We start from the raw sequence: 24,250 nt of genomic DNA, 5'->3' as shown, positions 1-24,250 counted from the left end.
ATTCTTGTGATTAAAGTATAATGGCAGCTACTAATGCCATGGGACTGGGATCCTGCGAGGCATAATGAGGGATGTGGCACTAAGGCTAACCTGCCTTGCTGTGACCCATCACTATTTCTTGGCCAAAACTTAATGTTACGAGGCGGGGGTGACGGTCCCATAGCAGAATTCATCCTCACAGTGATTTAACCACCGTTTGTCCTGTTCATGTGTCCTTGAGCAAGATATCCAGCTTAAATGTTGTCAGTTAATTCCTGTGATTTGCTAAAGACAAGAATTTAAAAAAACAGAATTGTACAGTAGCAACTTTTGGGGACACTGAGTGTCCATGTATTATTTCTGGGAATGTAGGGCATTTAGCAACCCAAGGTAAGTTAGATTGAACAACGAAAAAACACATGCTTGGTATTTTAAAGGCTGATTTAAGAATTCAATTTATTAAATTTGACTAATTTCAAGTTAACAAAAAATTTAAAATAAAAGGGTTCAGTATTGCTGCACCAGAATATTTCTCCTGACAGCATGGGGAATGTTTTGAAACAGCATTTAGACCTCCATGTTCAGTAATAGAATTTACAGAACATCAAATTAAACAGCTCTAAATCTAAATCATTCAGACTTCAGACTTTGTTTCTTGTAATAACATTCTGAGGAGTGCTGTGTGGACTTAGGTAGTCTTAACTGCCAGATTATTTATGTGTTGCTCTCTTTAGCCACCATTACTGTGGTTGCATATAAATACTTAACGCAGCTTCACTGACAGCAAAAACACTCAAACTTGGGTTGCTTGTCGTCAGCAAACATAACCCTAACCCTCCGACAGATCAAGGTAGCCTGTCTCAAGTCCCAAAAAAACAGATTTCTGATGCAGGCTTTGGGCTCCTACCATTGCAATTGCTCACAGGGATATATAAAGTTGTATTGAATTCAATTGACTTGACTGCAACAAAGGAGATGTGAGCGTTCTGTGTAGTAATTAAACCATCATTAGGTTAATTTATGATTATAAATAAACAAACTTCAATCAGTGATTTGTTGCACTTGAATCTGATGAAATACATCACTTAAAAATAACTAACAGATAAAAAAAAGAACTTTAGCTCTCTACTGTACAAGCTACAGCACAGCCAAGTAAGTATGATTTTGGTATTTTGCAGGTGAAGCGGCTGAAATGTTCAAGATTATAGTGTTTATTCATCTATTTATCTTTCACCTACAACCCAGATTAGTCTATTTCTGCAATCCTTTATAGGGCCCTGGTTAGGTACACATTTCCCAGTATAATATATCAATATCCCAATAATCTTTCCAACACCTTCTGTTCACAGGTGGGCGTTGGATTAACATTTTAATGCATGCATGCAAAAAGCACATGCACAAAAAGATTACATAAGAACCAAGGGAATTCTGAGATGTGAATAACCCAAATACCCAGATACCCTGGGACTTTGATTAGGAGTCTTCCCCAAGTTTAATTGGAGAAAACATCAAGGTACTGGCACTTGATTTTAGGACACACGCGCACACATACCTGCACAATTTTATGTGCACACACTGTGGAAGTCATTACCTGCTGTGGCTACCTTTTTCCATCCTCGCCCAGCGAACCATTAGGGAAGACATCACAGCCTCAATCACACCTGCCACCACTCAGCCCTTGCCTCATTCACCACATAACCAGCTCCCTAAAACCACTGTTTCCATGGCAACCGGGCGTCACTCACTCAGGCCCTCGGTGTAGATTGCATGAGCAGCATGCGGATGAAAACCTGCCTAAAGCTCCAGCCAGCCGTTCTGCCAGCGCACAGCCGGAGTAGGCAAGGACTCCTCAGGCGGTGCATGGGCCTGTGTGCTACAACATGTTGTACATGATATTCATGACCTGTGGGAGGGAAAGTGTTGACTTCCTCTCAGTAGTTGCTGACATCTCCAAGATGGCCAGTTATAATCATGCTACATGGAGTGGCAGATCAGTTTTGAATCCAAAACAGGTACTGGGACTTGGGTTTTCATATAACACAACATAACACAGAAGAAAGTGCTTGCTGGCTTTGTTGGTTTTAGCCATGTTAGTAGCATTGCTCTAAGGATAGCAATGTCAGCCAGTTGGTTGGCCTACCACTTTGGTCCTGACTAAAATATCTCAGCATTGTTAGATAAATTGGAATCCTATAGACTTTGGATCCCCTGACTATTCCTCTAGCCACCACCATGAAGTTTATATTATCGTCTTTTAGTGAAATATCACAACAGCTTTCGCAATTTTCTTATAGTGCCACAAGCAGGTGAAATATTTAGCGTATCCAGTAAAACATCTCAACATCTACAAAGCCAGTTGGCACAAAATGTGTGTACAGACATTCATCGTCCCCAGAGGATGAGGCCTAAAGACTATGGTGGTCATCTGACTTTTGCTTGAGTGCCACCATGTACTTCCCATGTGTAAAATGTCTCTACAACCATTGGATGGTTTGCCATGACATTTGGACATCCCTGTGCCCCTCAAGATGTGTTGTACGAACTTGTTAATTACCAGTGCTTCCAAAACAAATGACATTTACAGAAGCCCGTACTTTGTGTTTAGTGGTAATTAGCAAATGTTAGCGTGCTAACATCATGATCATTAGCGTCTGCAAAAGCCCATTTTTGGAAACCACCTAAATTGGCCAGCAAATACAGGAACAGATCTGTGCCCCAGTTGAGAGGCCCAGGGAAATTGGCTCGTCAACATATCAGTTATCCTCGCAGTGATGTGTAGGCGTTCGACGGAATAGAAACTTCGGAGTACTGAGTATATTCTCAATTCGCCAGTGTCAAGTGTGCAGTAGAGTGTTACTCTGGAGAGAATGTTTCCCTTACTGATTCTCTTGTAGAGCAGTGTGACAACAAAAGAGGAAAGGAAATGGGTACAAACAGAAGGAACAAGTGACGCCAGAAGTGTTCAAACCTGAGAGGGAGATGGAGGGAGCAACAGATTTTGGAAATAGAAAGAACACAAAGGGGGGAACTGATAAGAAACCACCAGAGTGAATGACAAAAACATGCAAAGGCATCCTTGAAGTTAATGAAGACACTGAGATGCCAGGCACGTTAGCAAGCGGAGGGTGCAGTCGGGGAGAGAAAGCTCATTTTAGGGAGCAGCCTGGCATAAATCACACAGCAAAATGCTAATGCTGAAGCCTGATTTATTCATACCTTCACTATACAGCACGCAGGTGATAGCAGGTGGTGGCGGCACTAGCGTTGCCAGCCCCGACGCACGTCAAAGCCGACTATCCGAACAAGAGCGGGGTTCGAAGAAGGATCACATGCCGTTTGTGGTGAAGTGCTGGTCCAAGAACAGTCTCCTCATAAAAGCAATTTGTCAAAACACCAAATGTTTGTCAAGAGGGAGGACACAGCTTCAAACTGGCACAAAGTGGAATCTATTATTGAAGCATTCCTGAAACGGAGATATAGTGAATCAAAGACTGCCTGTGTTCTTCTGCAAACAGAGAGGCTGCGGAATATCTCTGGTCATTGATTTTTTTTTTGTTGTTTTGATTGGCAGCAAATCAAATGGCCACCCTTCTGTCTCCTGTGCTGTTTGACCAGAATCGCCTTATCTGTGTCCCAGAAAACAGTCAAAGCAGGATTTAGCTTTTGTTTAGTTTGATTTTGTGAGTGAATTCTATCCCCCCATTTCCAATGCACACATTGTTTCTCGTGTGCTTGTTTCCAAATACTTTAGATCTGAATTGAGAGGCATGATGTCACATGACAGCTGTCCTTAATAATGTAGTTGTTGTCCACTGTAGCTGCATGGTTCTATGGATGGCTGTGTCCATCATTTAGTTAGCCGGTCCACCACTTTGGTTCAGACTGAAATATCTCAAGTACTACTGGATGGATTGCTATGACATTTGGTACAGACATTCATGCCCCCTTAAGGATGATTTGTAATCACTATAGCGATCCCTGAGCCACTACTCCACTAACCTCAACTCAACAGTTGACCCAAGGTGCTTTACAGCAAACCGCAAAACAATAAAATAAAAGAATGCAACAAACACAAGAACAATCAGAGTGATAATAGTATTAACTTCCTACAGAGACAGAAGGGGAAATACCTGAGATGGAAAGTAAGGCGCAGTTTGCAGCTATTGAGTAATTTAAGATGACTTTTGAAACTTTCATTAGGTGGGGAGAATCGGATGGTGGGAGGAAGAGAATTCCATCCGCCCTGTCTGCAACACTTTGTCAGAAGTCTTTCAGTCAGATGATCTCAGTTCTCTCACAGTGTGATATGGCGACGGGAGTTCTGTCATGTAAGCGGGGGCGAGACAGTTTAATACTCTGAAGGCAAACATTTGGATTTTAAAATCAGCCCTGCAGCTAATAGGCAGCCAGCGTTGGGGACACCAATGGGAGTAATGTGCTCCCTCTTCTTTGACCTTGTTAATAGCTTGCTGCTGCATTCTGAACTAGTTGAAGACGAGATAAACAGGACTGAGTGATACCAAAATATAACGAGTGTATATAGATAGACAATATAATGATGGGTGACTTTCTCAAGGTCAGAAGTACAGAGAATTGATCGGAGTTTGGAGATATCCTGAAAAAACTGTTGGATAAATATGAAAAGGCAGAACCAGAGACTCCTACCCACTAGCATGGCTGACACTTGGTCTTGTTATAATAACATGATCACCCACAGGCTAGTTATACCCAATAAATAATAACAAATATTGAATATTAACAACATAAAGTTTTACTTTTCACAGAAATAAACCTTTTTATATGGCACACTACCTCTTTGATCTTTAAAAATTTTAAACATTAGCAGCAGGGTAAGATGGTATACCAGTACCCAAAAATGCTTCCAACACCAATAATGTATTCTGTGCATGGGAGAAAATGTGATTTCATGTTGTTCATTTCATTTTCAGCCACTGTTCTTGAGCTTTTGAGGACAACAATGCATGAAAATAGAGGCCATCCCAACACTTTAACCTGCATTATCAACAAAACTAGCAAACAACCATAAAACACCCAATTTGCGGGATGCAACCCAGACAGAAAATTGGAAATGTATTTTAAAGCAACTTTACCAAACCCCTCAACCTAAATTTAGTCCAAAAAACATAGTCATAGTTAACAGGGCTGTAAAAGCACCGCAGTTTTTTCTTATTTTCCTTTTGAAGTTGAGACCTGCAATAAATTGTCTGCACTGAATACTCACAGCGCTAAAAAAAAAAAGCTGTTCCATCTTCCTCTTGTTTGATCTCTCAGAGAGGCTGACGTTTCGGGACGTTCAGTCACCACAGGAGTTCCGCCATGGTGAGACAGCGGAGGTGGTGTGTGATGTCATTAGTTCACCGGTGCCCGTGGTGGTGTGGTACTACCAGGACAAAGAGATCACTGAGGAGCACCACAGTAAGTTTTCATGACCTTCTTTCACAATTAAATAATTTTCTTTACTTGGACTACTGTATTTTCTCTCTTTTTCTTTCATTTCTTGGGAGATGAAGGGAGGTAGAGATCTTTTGGAGGATAATTTGCATAGTTATACACAAAAGGTGATTACTGTTTCAGTTACTTACAAACATTCGAAAGGGCATGTGGCCCTGAAGTGGTTTAGACTGAATTAATGAATATATTTAGTTGTAAAATGTTACATTTAATTCTCAGGGTAGAAAATAGGTATAAAATTTAAATTAAATAATCAATTTGGTGAAAATGTGATGGTGTTTTAAAAGTTTCCTTGGCTTTTTATAGTTGAAATTGTTAGCTTTTAGCTTTTTTATTAAGAATTACTTTTGTAAAACAAAGAGTTACTTAGTAGGGAAACTATCAAATACATTAAAGGTACCCTGTGCAGTTTTTGAGGCAAAGTTTTTAAGAATCTGTGTTTGGCTATATCTCATGCCCGAGGCACCCACATGTCAGTGTGCACCAGATGACATGATACACTGTCCTTCTGATGGTTTCATGATATTCCACATATCGACAGTTGGTTGCAAGAAATGTAGCAGTGTGTCGACAAAGGCAGTGAAGAAGAAGACGGCCAGCAAGCACACGTGAATGTAAACAATGCAGGTTTGAAATGCTTCCAGAAATCGGCTTTGCAAATGTTTCATGAGGAAGGAAATGCATTCCACACATTTATCGTGTCTCGTGGATACACGCAATGTATTTTGATGAGAAATAGTGAATGTAAACTTGACTTTGAACTCCACATGGTACCTTTAAAACAAAAGGCATGAATGGGAAAAACGGAGGATAAGAAAAAAGTTAGTTTTATTGTATAAAATTTTGATCAAAGCCCCTGAAACTGTCGTACTTCTCTATAACGTAAAACATTAATGACTTAAAAAGCAACAGTTACTATCTTTGGTTATCAAACTGATGAAAATGTGAAGTTTTGTATTTTGCTTTCTATTTGGATAGTGGATGTTGTGAGTGGGTTCTAAATAGTGAAAACATTTTATAGTCACCTTCATACTACAAGCAATAGGGTCTTCTGTGAACACAAAATAGTCTGCCAAAGTTAAAATAGTTTTGGTTATTTCTAGGGCTACGCACGTTAACGCGTTATCGACTACGCTGTCATCTTTTTGCCATATTTTTCCCACCCGCGATCCATTATCACGGCAGCAGGTGAGCCGCTTGCTTGTTAATGATGCAGCCTATCAAACAACTCAAACAGCCGAAACCAACATCTTCACCCGGTGTTCAATGTTGCTTTACGATATCTAGTCTGTGCTTGTAAAATATCCACCGCGACTTGTAACGTCATTTCACGTTTTTAACCAAGTGAAGTCTGTGTGAGTGAACACACGCACCGACCCCGCTACATAAAAAAGGCAGTGGCAAATAGCTTTGGTTTAATATTTGATTTGATTACATTAATGTTTAAGTTGAGATTTACAAGAAATATTTTGTTGCTACTGTGTAAAGGGACTACTGCTGGTGAAAAGCACCTTATTTGTTTGAAGTGTTTGCAAACCACATGTTATTACACTTTTGTGTATATAGCAGTATATTTAAATTAAAATTGTGCAATACACTACTTTAGAATTCATTGTTCCATTTTTACGCGTAACAATGCTATTAAAAGATTAGATTTGCTGTATGAAAAGTGCAATGAGAAAACTATTAATATACGTAAATAAAATTGACTTGAGGTGGAAAAATGTGACACCAGGTCTTCTGTGCACCAAGCAGGATTTAACAACATATCCGACTAGCTGAGTTTTTGAGTGTTTAAGTCTTAATAAATAACACCTATGGTAGTTTTTTGTGTGTTTGTTTATTTAGTAATGAATATTTATTTGTTATTGACAAAAAGTTATGATACCAAATGTTCAGGGGCTTTAAAGAGTGACTTTTGTAATACAAGGTAGATTTATTTTTCACATTACAACAGGTTGTAAAGTGAAATTGAGTTTGTAACTACCTTCTGCTAGAGAGCAGACAATATACAGTAATACAAAAGCAATTATAAAAATGGTAAACATACAGGGTAAGTATGGAGTACTGGATAAAGTAACTTCACTCTCAGCATTATCAAACAGTGTTACTGATTTTTATTATTCCAGTAGTAGATTATAAAAGGTGCAAGTAAGCAGCAATCTCAAAAGGATTACATTTTGAATGTAAACCTGCCGAATACACTTGATTATTGAGAGGAAAAATGCTCATGAGTCTCGATTTGCCCAATTCTCTCTTTCATTGAAAAGATGCGCTAATGTGCCAAAAATACCGTTCTCTAGGAAATTTCCTTTCCTTTGTGTGGATTCACAATAAGACAAGGATATGAAATTATATGAATAGAAACCACATCAGCCCTTGAGGAGGCGTAGAACTTGGACAGAAACCATGTTAACAAGCGACTGAGGGATTGGATTATAGAGCAATTGAATGGCGACATTCCATAAGATGAAGTGCAAACCAGCTCCCTGCATCTTTTGAAATGTGTTATTTTCAGCAAATGGGTGTATAAATTAAAGAATCCTTTTGTCAATCATATTCTGTCCCATTTGATATAAAGCTTATGTTTATAATTTTTTTTCTGATCCCACCCTTTTCAGTTGCCCAACAGGTGTTAAACATCAGGAGGGCCATCTACTTAATTTGCTGAAAAAAGACAGATAGAGGTAGAGAAGCACTCAGAGTACAGATTCACTTTCAGTAATATCATTTTCTGATACAGGCTTGTAGACTCATTATTTCCTTTTCTTCTCTTCCCTGATTTACAACTCTCTACACCGCTCACCCATCCTCCTTTTAGACAAAATGCATGCCTGAACACTGATTAGAAAGAGTGACCCCTTGAATCTGTCACGTTTTTTAATTGAAATTCAAATCGTCGGTGGCACTGTGATGATGAAACATGGAGAAGTTTTTTTTTTTTTTTTTTTTTTTTTTTTTTAATCATTTCACTCTAATTACGATGCATGGTTATAAATATCTTTGCTTGAGAGAAATGAGATAGAGGCCTCATAACTCCTGGCCAATCTCACAGTGGCCACAATGGGAGAGAGTGGAGACTATTTGGAACTGTAATTGCGTGAGTGTTTATCTATGTGGACTTTATCAGGTAAATGTGATGAAGTGAAGATTGACAGTCTAGCTAGTGAAGAGTGGAGATGGCAATTTTCTCCTGCTGTTTTCCTAACTTTCTTATCTCGCTTCTCTCTCTATCATACGCTGTTGTTCTTTTGTCGTTTCCTCTTCCCGCTCTCTCTTTCTCTCTCCCTCTCCCTCTCTCTTCTGTCTGTCCTCCTCTTTGCCCGTGCTGTGAAGGCAGGTTCCAGGTGCTGGCAAACAACAACCTACAGATCCATCAGGTGACCAAGGCGGACGAGGGCGTGTACCGCTGCGAGGCCAGCGTAGAGGCCCGCGGCGAGATCGATTTTGTGGACATCGCAGTGGTGGTCAACGGTGAGTTGCATTTCCAGTCATTTCTTGTAGATTTGCGAAGACTTGAGAGGAAACAGCTATACAACCAGACAGTGTAGTGCTTGAAAGGGATACTCCAATTTTTTTTAATCGTATGTCCATGAAGATAGATTTCGGAAGAAGAATAAGATTAAAGCAGGTTCAGGGGCCAAACTATCCAAGTTATATTATTATATTGTTAGTCAATTTCAAAAAAACACAAACTAGCAAACTGATCTTTATGTGGACCTTTGTCGAGTTTCCCTTCAAGAGGCATGTAACAAAGCCAGTAAGAGCTTTCTGCAAGAAAATGTGTGCAGAAATCCTAAAAGTCGATGCTTTCCTACAAAAAACATTGTTGCGGCAACTCAGTTAGCAACTTGCTCTAGCATCTTGGTGTTTCTCATCTTGGTAGGGACTGTCATTGCTCACTTTGGCAATTTTTGTTCAACAAAGATGACATGAAATCTTAATCTTGGGGTATGTGTCATGGCACGTATGCCTGACCTACATGTCTCTCGTCTATTACAGTCAACAACGGTTGTTGCCATATGTACACCATATGTCTCACCTCAGCTTTACCATTTTTTCAAGCATCGGATGTAATGGCTACAGAAATTGACGGTAACACTTTCTATGAAGGTCATCGCTATAATGACTTATGCATATATTTATAACACGATATAATGCGTCCATAAGACATTATAACAGTTGTTATAATCACTTACAAACATGCATTAGGCGCTATAGCAAAGTTCATAATGTATTATGACCTTTTGATTTAATGTTTTATAACTAATAGCAATACCAGTTTATGTCAATGTGCGGCAAGAATCTCCGACCATGTTCCATAACACATTAAAACCACCGACTCTGCCTCCTTATGAATACACTTTAGTCACCATTTACAATTAGTGATATAAAATGGAATAATAGCTTATAGTAATGTTTAAAGTTATATAGCATGTCTTTGTTTGCTTTAAGTAAAGTGTTAAAATATCTATCCCTGTATAATATATTACAGGTGGACATAATACCATATGAAAAAATTATAAGTGACACACATTTTGTGCAGGAAAACAACTTTTATTTATGTCTCTTCACTTTATGAACAATCTGTATGAATTTAGAACATTTTGCAGTTTAGCAAAAAAACAACATAATTACATCAAGGACACCCATTCTCAGGGTGGTGAAAGATCGCTCAAGAGAAGACCTGCTGCCGACCAACATCATGTAAGAAGAGGCTCAGATGTTGTCACAGATGAATGGTGAGCCTATGGACAGGCCCTAACAGATGCAGTGGACGATTAAAGACAACCGCTTCACAAAACGTAGCCTATTAAAAGACATTTTAAAGTTATTTAATGGGAATACTGTTTTGGCAGTAGGAATGAGAATCTCTTGGCACCTCACGATTTGATTACAATTATAAATATATGCATAAGTCATTATAGCGATGACCTTCATAGAAAGTGTTACCAAATTGACAAAGCAAGTGCTAAACCCAAATCTAATTTTTAAATATTCTGGGTGATGTTACATGTGCTACTTCCTTGTATCTCTACAATCAGTCGTGTTCTTGCGGAGGTCTTGTTCATGTAAGCCTGAAAATCTACAATTTGAATAGCTTAAAACTGCATTGAACACTTGTAAACCAGCAGTGGGATAGTTTTTGTTGTGAGGCATAATCCTCTTAGAGTGACAAAGCCCAGTAAACAATCTTGTTTGCGAGTTCCTATCAGCATACATCTTACTGAACACAAACCAAAACCTCTAAACCCAGCTGGTCGTCAGTAGGAAGCTATGCAGGAAGGTTCCAAGCAGACACATGCTCCTCTTCACACGGTGTCAGCAGATTAGCATGCATTAGGAATTGAGTTTCCTCTGCATACACAAGTTGTTATTGTTGTTTTTATAATTGAACACCACTGATTCTTTGTCACTCTGGAGTCCACAAGTCATATAAGTCTGCAGATGCTCAAGGTTAACTATAATAACCGAGCAAGGATAGCACAAGAGCACCTTTACTTCCTTGGTGAGTGCAAAAGAAAATAGAAATCAGTGTCACCCTGTTGCTTGTATTAATTAGCAATCATTTTTAAAGGAAGGGACTTGTATTTTCTTTAAACTAAGTGATCACTTAACCCTGTTTCTAAAAAATTGTGGCATGAAGTTGAGTGTTTATTTACAGTGTGCAGGAACTCAGCTTGAAATTCAGGTTGACTGCGCAGTAGTAGTAGTATCCGAAAACAGTTGTCAGCTTTGACAGATTGAGCTCCACTGACTCAGATATGTTAATCACTGACACACATATAGCAGGTCTTCTCTTTCTGCTGCCACTGGAAAAATAATTCTCTTTATTCTTTAGTGTGATTGAAATTTTCAATTAGCGATGGGGTGTGGGCTCTATGGCCCAAAAATCGAAGGTTGTCATTTTAATTTTCTCATTTGTCCTCATTTACAGTGAGTCACCTGAGACGACTGAAAGTGATTGAAGTGTGATTTCACTAAGGCCACGAGCATCTTGTAACGGTTGAACAGCTGCTATATTGTCTCTGCCTATGTAATTCTGTCTCACCTAATGTAATAGCAGAGCGGCCCTCCGCCCAAAAACTATGAATTGCATTCAATTTAGCACACCACTTACTCACTTCTGAGGAAGATCCAATAAGCCTGTTCAATGAGGCACAACCTATTATTGCAGCGGCACGACACTTGCCACGTGGTGCTGAGACGGGACAGGCTGCGCAGCACTTTGCTGAGAGTCCTGAGAAGAGCACACTCTCTGAGGGAGCCGCACCCTGAGGGAGACACATTAAAGTGAACTCCACTTGCCTCAAGGAGACTCATTCTGTTGATCCCTACAGACTCTCACAGTCAAAGCTGAGCCTGAAGGAGACAGAATCTGATTTGTAGAAACACCATTTGGTCCACATGAAATATACAAAGTACTTAGAGGAAACTAAGACTTAATGAAACTAATGAGTTTGTCCAATATGGTACCACCAAGCTAGGGGACATCTGTTATAGCAGTGCATGCACTTTTGTCTACTTTTTTCCCCTGAGCATTCAAAATGTGCTCTTAAAGCTGCCCTTCTTTCTAATTTCTCTCATATGTTTGGACTTAACTAATTTTACTGAATTAAATCTGCAGTTGTAATTTTAATATTAACAATGTGAAAAGGATCGCTCATAGTGATTAAACCACAGACAATTATCTATGGACTGCAGTTCTCCTCAGTGCCCGCAACTTTAATGTTTTGGTTTACCATCGCAGCACTCCTCAGCATCGTTTCCAGACTTTTTATTTCAAAAAGAAAGTCATATAACCCGATTGCACAGTACCTACCTAGCACCAAACAGCAGACAGAGTTATCCACCAGCAAGTGAACATAGAGAGCATTAAGCAGCTAAAGAGACAGCAATTTCCTTTAGGAGTTTGTGGAGACCAAAACACAGATAAAAAGTCAAAAGTAAGTATTGGATTCATCAGGTCACTCCAAATGAATGCTAATGTCACTCTGTGTCTGCTGACTGTGTAAATAGGCAATTGTGTGTTTACAGTTTGCTAAGTGGTCAAAAAATCTATTATTGCCAGTTGAATTTATACTAGTACATTTGTTGTCTTTCTTACTCCTAGATTTGGAAGTTTGTTGTCCTACAAAAGGCATTTGCTCCGAGGCCAAAAGTCTTCCCGTGGTCCAAAGAAACTTTTAGCTAAGCTTCTGGCATGAAAAAGAACTTATATGAATGTGCTAGAGATGGAAAGGACACTTAACTTAAATCCCAGCTACTGTCACGGGGCAAGCAAATATGAGCTGTTCACCTCTATCGATAGAAAGCGAGAATGTTTTTTGTCATCCACTCAGCTCCTCGTGGCAATGCTCAGACACAGACCACACCACCAGCCTCTATTCCTTTCCACCCATGTTTGTCAAAATGTGAGAGAACAAGGTGGTGGAGTGCAAAGTGGCTCCACTGTCGCCTGTGATGTTCAGGAAATCCATGTTGCACCTATGCTATAGCCTATAGGCTCAGCCATTTGCACCATGTGCAAGCTCCATGTGAAACATTTCCAATTCCTGCCCTGAAGCTAGAGGTGTAAATCTCTTTTTACTCTGGAGAACTGTTTTTGTAGGTCTGGAAATAGGCAAGAATTTTAATCTTGTACCACTGCCTTTATATTTACGGCCAGTGTCACTTGGAGAATTCACTAGGATTATTCCTCTTCTATGGGTTGCAATCGTGAGGGCAAGGTGGAGATAAAAGATCCATCTTAGCAGAGGATTTCCAAAGGTACAGGAAGCCACCAGGGTTACCAGAGAATGTACAGTATCGACAACAACCTGGACTGGTCGAACAACACAGAGGCCCTGAACACAAGCAGAAAGAGATAGAGTAGATTGCTAGGAGGCTCAGGTATGTCAATGAGCACAACAGACTTCGCTACATGTTTTATCAATCAGCTGCAGACAGCGAACTGTTCTCTGCTGTGGTGCCTGGGGATATGGCTGTGAGGTAAGATAAACAAACTGATATAAAACAGCCAGACACACAGTCTTTCCTGTCTGAAGACCCCTGGAGGAAGAAGAAAGACGAAAGGATGATGACTAAACGGATGCAGCTACAGGGCATCCACCTCCTCTCCTAAGGTCCAGCATTGAGCACTTAAAGCTGTCTTTTGTGCCACAGTCAGGATGGACATTGATTCTTGTCCATACAGAACCAGTGGCAGCCAAAAGAGGAGGGGAGGAATCTGGATATTTTCCTGTACAAAGTGTTAGCTAAAGGCTTAAAATAGAGTCTGAGGAGTCCTGATGTATATAGTCACTAAGGTTTGCATGCACGTTGTTATGTAAATGGAAATTTTACCTGTCACACATCCTGTAATAATAAGCACCCAAGTTGCTTTTCCATAAACGTCAGGACTGACGGGACTAATCTTGCTAGGTGGCACCTAGTTACATTTCCATATCAATTGGACGCCCACCACATTCATGTAAGGTACAGGCTGCAGTAGCACATGGTTAACACACAGAGATGGATTAAACCAACATGTCCTCCAAATTAAAGAACAAAATACATAGTTTGTCCACGCTCTGTAGAAAGAGACACTTGGTGCTTTTTAATATGCTAACTTATGCGTCCTCTGTCCTCCCGTGCCACGGAAATTGTTGCCCCTCCACCATCAGGGAGGATCCCTTTATATGCACCTCAAGGAGATGAAGAGAGAGGAGGCTTCTGGAGGAGCTTAGAGCGAGCTATGCTATGAAAGACACTTAAGGTAAAGTTTTGAAGTTGTTAAGGGGCTTCGTGGACACTCTTTCCAGTCAGTTTGACAAATATTACAGCTGTGCAGCTAGTCATAAATAACTGATGTCACTTAAAAGGAGTGAGGAGACACGTTAGCATAATGAAAAGCATTCTCTTAGCCGTGTTTTGATCTGATGCCCCTATCAGCAGGATGATATCCTTTATCTGTGCGTTCCAAAACTGTGTAAAAAATACATCTGCTTTATGATGTGGTTAGGATTATGGAATGATTATGGTTTGGGTTCAAATAAGTACTTTGTTATGTCTAGGGGAACATTGTGGTGTGGGTAAAAGTGTCTACTTTAACATGGTTATAATAATAAATGTGTGGTTGTGACCATGACCAGCAATCCCTCCCTAAGTTTAATCCAATCCAATTGCCAGAATGAAAATGTGAATATCCAGAGAAACACTTGACATAAAGCATGCAAGCAAATGGGAGTTAAATAAGAGCCACACTAACACAACACACACCTATTTCTGAATGAGAAAGGCCCTTAATTTAACGCCAGTAAGTATTTCATGTATGAAAAGGGCTTTAGAAGCCCTCGGGTCGACCTAAGGGCACTTAGCCAAATATATTTTAAGAAGTCAATTAGCAGAAGTCTTGTTCAATGATGCTGTCAAGGAAACGGAAGAAACCTGCGTGAGAAGTCTTATACTTTAAAGTAATTGAGGATTCAGCCTCTCGTTGCCAAAATGAAAACATTTTGTTCTGACAACAGCTTTTGATGGTTTCATTCATTGATTTCAAGAATCTATAAAAGTGACAAATTAGCAAATTAACAGCAGTCAAACTATGTTTTTCAAAATCAGAAGTTGCAAATTGTATTTCTGAATTGATTGCTGCGCAGCCAACTACCATCTGAGTGGATTGAGCTGATTTAATGCTGCAGTGTCTTTATGGTAAATTTTTATTGTAAACTGCAATTGAACTTGATCACCATCTCTGAGTTTTATTCAGTTTCTAACCATGCGTCATGCTGTTCTTTTGACAAGGCGTGTCAGAAGAAGTGTCAGTCCTGACTACTTCAGCAGTGTGTTAACAGGCATTGCTTTGACCAGTGATGCAGAACAATATTTTGTCTGAAAGCAGGGCTGAAAAAGCTTACTGTATACTTTTCTTCCCCCATGTGAAGTCATAAATATTCATAGGTCAGTTGATAAAAGAGTGGTTTCTTGCCCATAAGCATGCAGCGAATGGAGTTCCGCTGACCCGCTGCAGCTCCCACTCTTCAGTGTATCATCAAAGCGGACCGTAGATGAGGATGATGATGTATCGAGGAAGAGGGCCACCCACTGAATGGCTAATCAACCTGAGGGCAAAACAGCTCAGTGTCTAGAAGGATGCAGAACAATTTCAGAGTGATCCTAAAAGTTAACATAGAGAAGTTGTGTAAGCCTTTCATCTACTGTCTCTTAAAGGAATACGCTTTAAAACAAAGATTTGGCCAGTAGTGGAAAATTATCAAGTGATTTCCTTTTCCCCAATATCCCCAATAATCTGAGTACCTTTCAGTGACACAGTTTTTCAGATGAAAAACATTTCTCATTCCCTGTGTAGTATTAGACATAAATGTCACACTGGCAAACTTCACCAACCTGGCTTGCTGGCTCCCTTAAAGGATACCTATTATACTGCATTTCCAGTCCTATTGTAGTTCTGTGACTCCTGTATGGTGTGAAATTGCCATATACAACAGTTGTAACTCAATTATTTGCTCAATCCCTCACCAGGAATATAATTTCCAAGATGTACGGCAGCTTTGCATGATTCAAAGTTAAAAAAAATTATTTCCTCTTATACTGGCCCTTCATGTAAGCCTTCATTTCAGCCTCTGTCTAAAACAAGCAGTAAATGCTCCTGTCTCTTTAAGGCCCCCCCCTCTCAAAGCCCACTGTCTTCTGATTGGCCATGACCTGAAGCATGTTACCAGGCTGCTGTTGCCACTGAGCGGTATAGACAGACTGAGCGTAGCTGTGCGGAGCAAACGACCATATATGGAACACCGGCTGGCTTCAACCGTTGGTTGAAACTGTTGAAAACAAAGTTCAATTCAGAACAGGAGGAAATCTGAGGTTTTGGCTCACAGGGATTTATTTTAAATACTTTAACCTCATTATTTGAAGCTTTGGTCATGTTTAAATGAACATCCAACATTGTAACATTGTAGATAAGTCATAAAATAGGGTAAACCATAATAGGTGTCCTTTAAAGGAGTTAGTTTTTGGATAAAGTTTGTCTTTTACCAGAGTTTGTATCGTGGACAATCTGGATTTACAGTGACAACTGTATCTAAGGAAGGGCAGAGACATTTTAGTCTCAATCACATCCTCAAAACAACTCTATGGGGAAAGCCCGTAACGGCAAAGATGGCGGTTATCCCACCCCTCCTGCCAGAAAGCGAATCGTCTGCTTTTAACAGCCAAAGCGGGAATCATATTTCAGCCAATCGTGTGGTTCCACTGACGTAAGGGTCTGTTACTCTTCTACTGCGCATGCATGGTCTTATTAGTCCAAAATAGCTGCCCGGAGGCGATGCTAAGATGGCGGCCGGGTGGCATGACTTGCCTAAAAGCACTTTGGGAAGGATTAGAGTCCCCTTAAAGCCTAGTTCACACTACACCATTTTTAGCCCAATTTGCCGCTCAGCGGTTGCCAGTCGTTATGTGTGAACTACACAATGACACATCAAAATGGCCCATTTCTGACACATCGTCGATGTCTGCCAGATATCTAGCATGCCAAATATCTGGAGGAGTCGGCCGACTTGACATCCACATCCAGCCAATGAGAGCAGGCAGCTGGCACAGCAGGCAGCTACTTTTTCACTGCAAAAACAAAGGGCTAGAGTCCCCTCATCAATCAAAGGAGAAAATTAAGCAAAGGTGAGAGACATGCCTGTTTTTATTTTCTTTTTAACTCTTTTAAAACTTTTTTATATTTCCCTGTTGCTTTTATGTTTTATGTAAAGCACTTTGAATTACCTTGTTGTTGAAATGTGCTATACAAATAAACTTGCCTTAAGTCGAAGGTTAGATGAGAAGGGTTGATACAGCTATTATATCATCCCTGTAAATAAAATGCTACAGTCATTAGCACTTTAGCTTAGCTTGGCATAAAGACTAGAAATGGACAGAAACACTTAGCTTTTCTGAACAAGCACAGTATAATGTTTTAATTGAGGCAGCTGTTTCCTCTGTTTCCAGTCTTTATGCTAAGCTAGACTAACTGGCTGGTCGCTCCACCTACATATTTACCATATGGAGATAATAAAGGTGGTATAGATACTCTCATCTAACTCTATGTAAGAAAGTAAGCTAAATTCCCAAAATGTCGAACTACTGCTTTAACTCGACTGATTATTAAATAGGCTATGGCTAACATCTGCTAGCTTTTCCATTTTGCTCTCTCCAGTAGATAAATGTTTTTCCTTTTATCAGTATCAGACATCTCTGCTCTCCATTTTGATGACCCACTAGCCACAGTAGTCACTGTTTGTTTCTATGGCAACTGATGGTGATGCGAAATGGAAATAACTTACTGATATCCCTGTGTCCTTCCAAGACACATCCACTTAATTGTCGGTTCACTCACACACTAGACCCGCAATTCTCCCCTTTTCAGCTGTCAGTGGAAACTACTGGCTGTGTCCTTCAAGATCTCTGAAATTACTTTACACTGACATCAATCATAACTGCTGGGTGTTCAAGAAGAGAATATAAATACAGTGTTACATTACATTCCCAATTGTAAACCAGGACTGGTTTGATTCCAGCGTATATGCTAATCTGGAAGGCAAAACAAATCCCTAACAAAGCACTTCAGCAAAGGTCTCAAAACATTCACTTGCTGAATTTGTAGTAGGTGTAGTACGGTTATGACATTTACCAAGAACATTTCACGACTTCTAAACATGGGGGATCCTCACTTCACTGAAGCCCATTAGCGCTTCACAGAAAACAAGTCCTCTAGCTCCTCAAGGATGCATTTAAATCGGTCCAAGCAAGTTTGTATCTTGAAATATGTTTGCGGTGTGTGCTCTTGCTTCCGGGGATGTCTGTAAACCTCACATTATCTCCACAGAGCCTCTGAAGTTTTAAGAATATGACTAATACATGAAGAATTCATAAAGCTTGCCAGCTTCTTTTTGGGCGCTTAAACCCTGTTGCTGATTTGCTCTTTTGAAGTCTTTCTGCTTGGCAGTGTGTCTCATTAACAGGGCTGTTCCAACGAGGCCCACTGGTGTGGGAGAGTATTGCATAGGAAGAGGGGGACACTGGAGAAATGGAGATCTATTGGCGTGGAAATCAATGGTTATCACGTCAGGCAGATGCTTGTTCCTCTCACTTGCAGAGTCAGGACTATTGGAAAGGACTCATAGTGTTTGATTATTGCTTAGGCCATTTTTATCCCTATAAAGCTTTCTGCACCTGTGTCTCTGTACGTGTGCGCCAGTTCAGGCCTGTCTCTCCTGTTGTGTGTTGGTTTTACTGATTTAGATGTACCGTGAAGAGATTTTCTCTTACACAGTGATACACACTGGCGTCGTTAATGTTAGTAATTGATCTTTTAAGAAAGACTACAGTACGCCGCAGTGTTTGGTTCATTAGGTATCTGCGATGATGCTTTGTTTTGATTAGAATTCCCCATTCATTATTCCAAGTATGTCTTTTTTGATTCACCACCAACTTCACAAATGTGTTTCATCAAGGCTGCATTTAAATGAGATTTGAAGCGACCACAAATAGTACTTTGCCATTTTTTGATCTACATGGAATAAGTGTCCTCCAGATTACATCACTTGGGGGCCAAAGTCAATTCATTAACTCTCAATATCTCCCACACCAAATGAGATGTGTTTACAGTTTGTGAATACAAAACAAAAATGACCCCCCCCTTTTTTTTGATCACTGGGAAAAAAAACAGTGCTGAAAGAATATCACCGTGCAGCTGCCAATTACATTACCACATATAACCTTAAGTGCAAACATCCATTAAGTAGCGTTTCATTTGTAGGACAAGAATAGCCAGCTTTTCACACAGACAATTCAGGATGTCTTAAGAAGTGATTTTTCTCTCCATTTTCATGCTCACAACTCTTTGAGTGGGTTGTTGTTGATCTTTAGCTTAGACTGAGTAAATAGCTGAATTGTGAAACCGAATCAAAAATAAAGTGGCTGCCAGAGTTAGTATGGAGTATGTGGTGGTGTTTTTTGCTTGTCTGTCTTTGGTCTTTGTCTGAAACAAGCTGTAGATGGTCCTGTCTCTTTGAACGCCCCCCCACCGCAAAGCCCAGTGTCTTCTGACTGGCCATTGTCTTATATGTTTATCAGGTTGGTGCAGGGAGGGACTGCATGTGCCTTCGTGGGTGTGGCCAGCATTCTCTGCCTGGAGCAAATGACCATATATGGAAATCCGGATCGGTATGATGTCATTCCGAGCCGGATTTCCAAAGAGACTTTTACCTCATTATTTGAAGCTTTGATCATGCTTAACATGAACATGTAACACTGTGACATTATAGATATGCTGGAAAATATGAATAAGCATAATAGGTCTCCTTTAAATGCCATCATATTATAAGCAACCCAGGGCTTGTAAACAAAAGTTACTGTAATGCCTCCAACTACGGGAAGATTTTTGATTCCTGTTGTCTTGTGATATTCAAGAGATGGGAGGACTCGAATCTAATTACACTATCTGTAAGTTTAGACCTCATTTACACTTGATGTTGAAATGTGATCTGTATCTAGATATGTTATCTGGATAATAACATCTGATCACAGGCCTTTGCATTTACACCTGGCATTAATGAGTATTTTTGTTATCTTGATTCTGCCCACGTAGTAATTGGATCTCATTATGCAAATCAAGTAGGTGGAGCTGGTGGACTTATTGATGCTGGTCTAATGGGTCTTTTTCCTTTGCCAAGGAAGGGGTCTTCTGTAGTGTTATGCAGGGCTTACTTGAAATAGAAGATAGAGGAGGAGTTAGAGGACCTCAGAACATGTGGGGCAGATATTTTTTATAAAGAATGTGGCTGAACAGATTGCATTATTGTGGTGGGAACCTATAACAGACAGCAGTCTTATTAAAGATCTTGACAGTAGACAGACGGCAGGAAATAAGGGAATAGATCAGCACATGACATGCCGAAAGGTCCCTGGCCAGACTCAAACCAGGAATCTTAAAGCTTTTTTTTTATGATTTTTGCATTATTGTAATCAGAAGTCCTTGCATCTCTATAACGTGAGACAGGTGCGTTGGAGGGGGATAAGAAGGTCAAAAGTAGCAAGAAACTCCCCCACACTGTCTAACTTGCAAAAAATGGCTTCTCAGTATGTCACACCATGTTTCTGATGAAGGTCTAGTACCAAAACACTGCCAACTTATATATTTTTTTGCAAGTTAGACAGTGTGTGGGAGTTCCTTTGCATGATTGTGATGAAAGTAATGCTTACTGTAATACTTACTGATTTGTAAAGTATTATATTTGCTGAATCCACTGACAATATCACACTTAAATGTATTATATCACAATATATATTCATAATGAGTTATAAAACTAAACAAGTGTAGCTCAATATGGACCAAACTATTATTTTCTGTCTAAACACGAGTTACTGCTGGCTCAGATGTTCAGACAGCGCTTATCTGACGCTCACCTGCTTTTGAGTGTTGTCGTTCTCACCAGCGGAAGCAAACTGAAGGAGTAAACGCTCCAGAGCTCCACTGAGCTACTCCAAACATGCTTAATCATGCCACGAGATTGGACATAGCCACTGCAGAGCGCTTATAGTGGGAGTGAAAGTACAGCATAAGTACAGGCTTGAAAAATGGACTGAGACGCCTGATAAACATGCTAGTGCCATAAAGCTGTCATTCCCTTGTCATTGCAATGGTGACAGGAGAAAAGACAGGGCCCGTTCTCTTTTTACTGAATGATAAGATGACAGTCCTCAACTGATTGGCTGGCAGGGACAGGCTGCGTGTTCCTGACAGTGCTCAACATATATTGTTGATAAAGTCATCAAGACCTCTGCTGTTCATCAGTACTGTTGTTTATAGAAGATTAGCAAGACATACCAGATTTATTGGCGCATTGTATGTATTTGTGCTGCATATACATTTTTTGACCCATTTACTTTCAAATTTTGCACAACAATATTTTCATAAGAAGAATACTGCTTATCTGCATGGCTTAAGACTACGATATGTGAAAAAATATAGTGGAACAGCTATTTAGTGGTATTGTTTGTAACCAAATAGTTTAGATATTTTTAATGTAACACAGTAAATTCTCATGGTTCTAGGGATGCACCTAAGTGAAAATTCTTGCTCGTAATCGAAACCGAATATAATGAAAAAATTTGCCGAATACCAAACACCGAACAAGTACATGCACATTATTACTATTATTTTACTTTTTTTTACCTTTTGATAAATTAAATAGTCAACATGTGCTTTTTACTTTGGAGAGACTATGGTGGGTGGGTCCGAGGCTCAAGAGGGTCCGGTAAAGTAAATTACATCTGTCCATTTACTTTTAATAAACACATGTAATATGTTTTATACTTTCTGTGAATATAATCAATAAACAATTAATCTTATTCCATTGTCACATGTGTATCCTCATGCTAAATTCATCAAGTCCGACCCAATTTGATAAATAATGTTGTATGGGGTTCTCATATCGCGTAGCATGAAGATTTCACAGCCTCTCTTCAGGTAGGATTCACATACATACACTTGTCTTTGTAAAGAGAGAAAATGACTAATGCTAACCTGCCTGTGAGCTTGCACTGGTCCGTTTCAGTGGATTTATCGTAAAGGCTTGAATATGTGTGCAATCCAAATTTAGGTGTGGCTAGCTTAATCACCTTCTCACAAACGAGTGACTGAAAGAGCACAAGCATTGTAAGTTTGTGTTTACACGTCTTTCAATCATCCAACCTTAAAATCACAGCGATATGGCACTTCTAATTTGACTCTGCAGAAATTGGCCAACAAGAAGAACAATGGCTGGCGCTCTAGCACTTGACAGGGATCGAATAGTTTATTCACAAAAGAAAAGCACAGTTTTTGATGTAGAAACACATTTTCTGTCTCACTCATTGTTTATATGGATTTAGCTGAGCGTTTCAGAATCAGACAACAGTATTATGGTTTCACATCATTGTGTTGAGCTCCTTTGTGTTTTTACCAAAGCTGGGTCAAAATGTTAGTTGAAATCCCCACGGGATTACCAACAGAAGTAGCATTTCCAGTGAGCGCTTACAGGCCACTCACAAGGCCAATTTAATGCATTTGGAAATGTTAGCCTTCATCATCTGGCTTCACAGTGAGACTGAAATTTCCTTTAGAAAGTAGTCAGATTTAGGCTTTTAGTGATCATATTTATCCTATTTACTCTCAGGCTCCAATGACAGCTTTCCAGTCTGATTGTGTTATTTTCTGCTATGTTTTTGTGTCTGCAGTCCCTCCGGTGTTGTCGGTGTCCCAGCAGTCCTTCAATGCCACAGCTGACTACCAGGAATCAGTCACCTTTACTTGCATCACCTCCGGATCTCCTGACCCTGTGGTCACATGGCACAGGTACCTTCTACTTCCTTAAGACCTACCTTTGCTCTTTGACACACAGATCAGACAGATATTGGACAGGAAAACATCAGGCTTTTAAAACTGTTGGGGACCTTAAAAATGAAGGATGGCTATATACACAAGTGGACGCCCAAATATTCCATCCATTCCATTAGAAAAAAACATGAGCATTCAAATGCTGCCATAATAGCCTCATCTGTTCTGGGAAGGCTTTCCACAAGATTTTGAAACCTGGCTAGAGGGATTTGCTCCCATTTAGCCACAAGAGCATTAGTTAAGTCGGTTGCTGATGTTGGGCGATAAGGCCTACCTTGCATTGGCGTTCCAATTTATTCCAGAATTGCAGGCTGAGGTCAGGGCTCTGTGGGTTTATGGTTGACATTTCATGAACCACTTCATTTAAGTCCACCTATGCACATTTAACCTACTTCCAGATAATAGAAGATATGTGCTAGAACCCATTATCATTACAAATGCATTCAGATTTATTTGTGCCCATGTATGTGTTAATATTTCCATGAGGAAACTAGGGCCTACACATATATATATAGTTGTAATGTCTTGGTTACAGATCAAAAAGATATTCTTTCACAGTTCTAACTGGGGAATTTATAGTCCGCCTTCGCACATTGCCCTAAGCAACCACACAATAATATCACATGGCACATAGCAACAGTGTGAAAATTTGCACCTGAAGAGCATTTGACACCCCACCATCCACTCTACAAGTCGACATCGAGTAATTATCTTACACCCACTCAGCAGGCAATCGTGACGAGCCATTTGCACCTGAGCATCTATTGACTATTAACACTTTTTTGGCAGTTCAGTGAAGTTTATAGTTGTTTTTTTTATCGTCTAGTTAATTCATCTTAAAAGACCATAGCAATGTTGCTGTGTGTTTTAGCCCATTTAGTACAGCTCAGTTATACCTCACTTTACTGCTGACTGTGTTCTTAAGCACACTGTAGTGTTTTTGATTCTTGAATCTGCACTTCCTGCCTTCTAGGCAGCTATTAATTTCCCTACAGTGCAAAAGTCAAACACTCATGGACTTGGTCTTGAAGTAATCCATCACAGTAAGGATCAACATAGTACAGATCATGTCTATTTTAGTTGGGGGGTTTTAGTTACATTATCATTGCATGATCAGTGCAGTGGAGAAATTTCAGTTTGTACCCACAACTGTATTACCACGTAACAATGATGTAAATTTGACAAGAGATAGCAGACGTTGTTTTAACTGTGATGTATTACTTACCTAAGGCTGGTTTCTGTACATTGTTTTTCATACTGTACTGAAATGAATGGAAATCAATGGCTGACCTGAAGGAGCTATATGAAAACACATTAAAAATTCTGATTATGCTTTGAAAAATTGTCTGTAGGTAAATTAGATTTTATGTG

At 39.8% G+C, this 24,250-nt stretch overlaps 1 protein-coding gene across 9 annotated transcripts in view; it reads left to right on the top strand.

Moving 5' to 3' along the window:
* The window catches only part of LOC123977071 (neural cell adhesion molecule 2-like), a 122,207-nt gene that overhangs the window by 18,499 nt on the left and 79,458 nt on the right, over nucleotides 1-24,250 (top strand). For all 9 annotated transcript variants that reach the window (XR_006826530.1, XM_046059616.1, XM_046059578.1 and 6 more), the window contains exons 4-6: nucleotides 5,272-5,415; nucleotides 8,788-8,925; nucleotides 22,720-22,837. Coding sequence is in view for 8 of the 9 variants with exons in the window: in XM_046059616.1 (XP_045915572.1) it covers nucleotides 5,272-5,415; nucleotides 8,788-8,925; nucleotides 22,720-22,837 (400 nt within the window). In the remaining variant the exon portion in view is untranslated. The remainder of the gene's footprint in view (nucleotides 1-5,271; nucleotides 5,416-8,787; nucleotides 8,926-22,719; nucleotides 22,838-24,250) is intronic.

Source organism: Micropterus dolomieu, linkage group LG01, assembly GCF_021292245.1.
Source record: "Micropterus dolomieu isolate WLL.071019.BEF.003 ecotype Adirondacks linkage group LG01, ASM2129224v1, whole genome shotgun sequence".
Classification (NCBI taxonomy): Eukaryota; Metazoa; Chordata; class Actinopteri; order Centrarchiformes; family Centrarchidae; genus Micropterus; species Micropterus dolomieu.
This window is presented reverse-complemented; position numbering and strand designations above follow the sequence as displayed.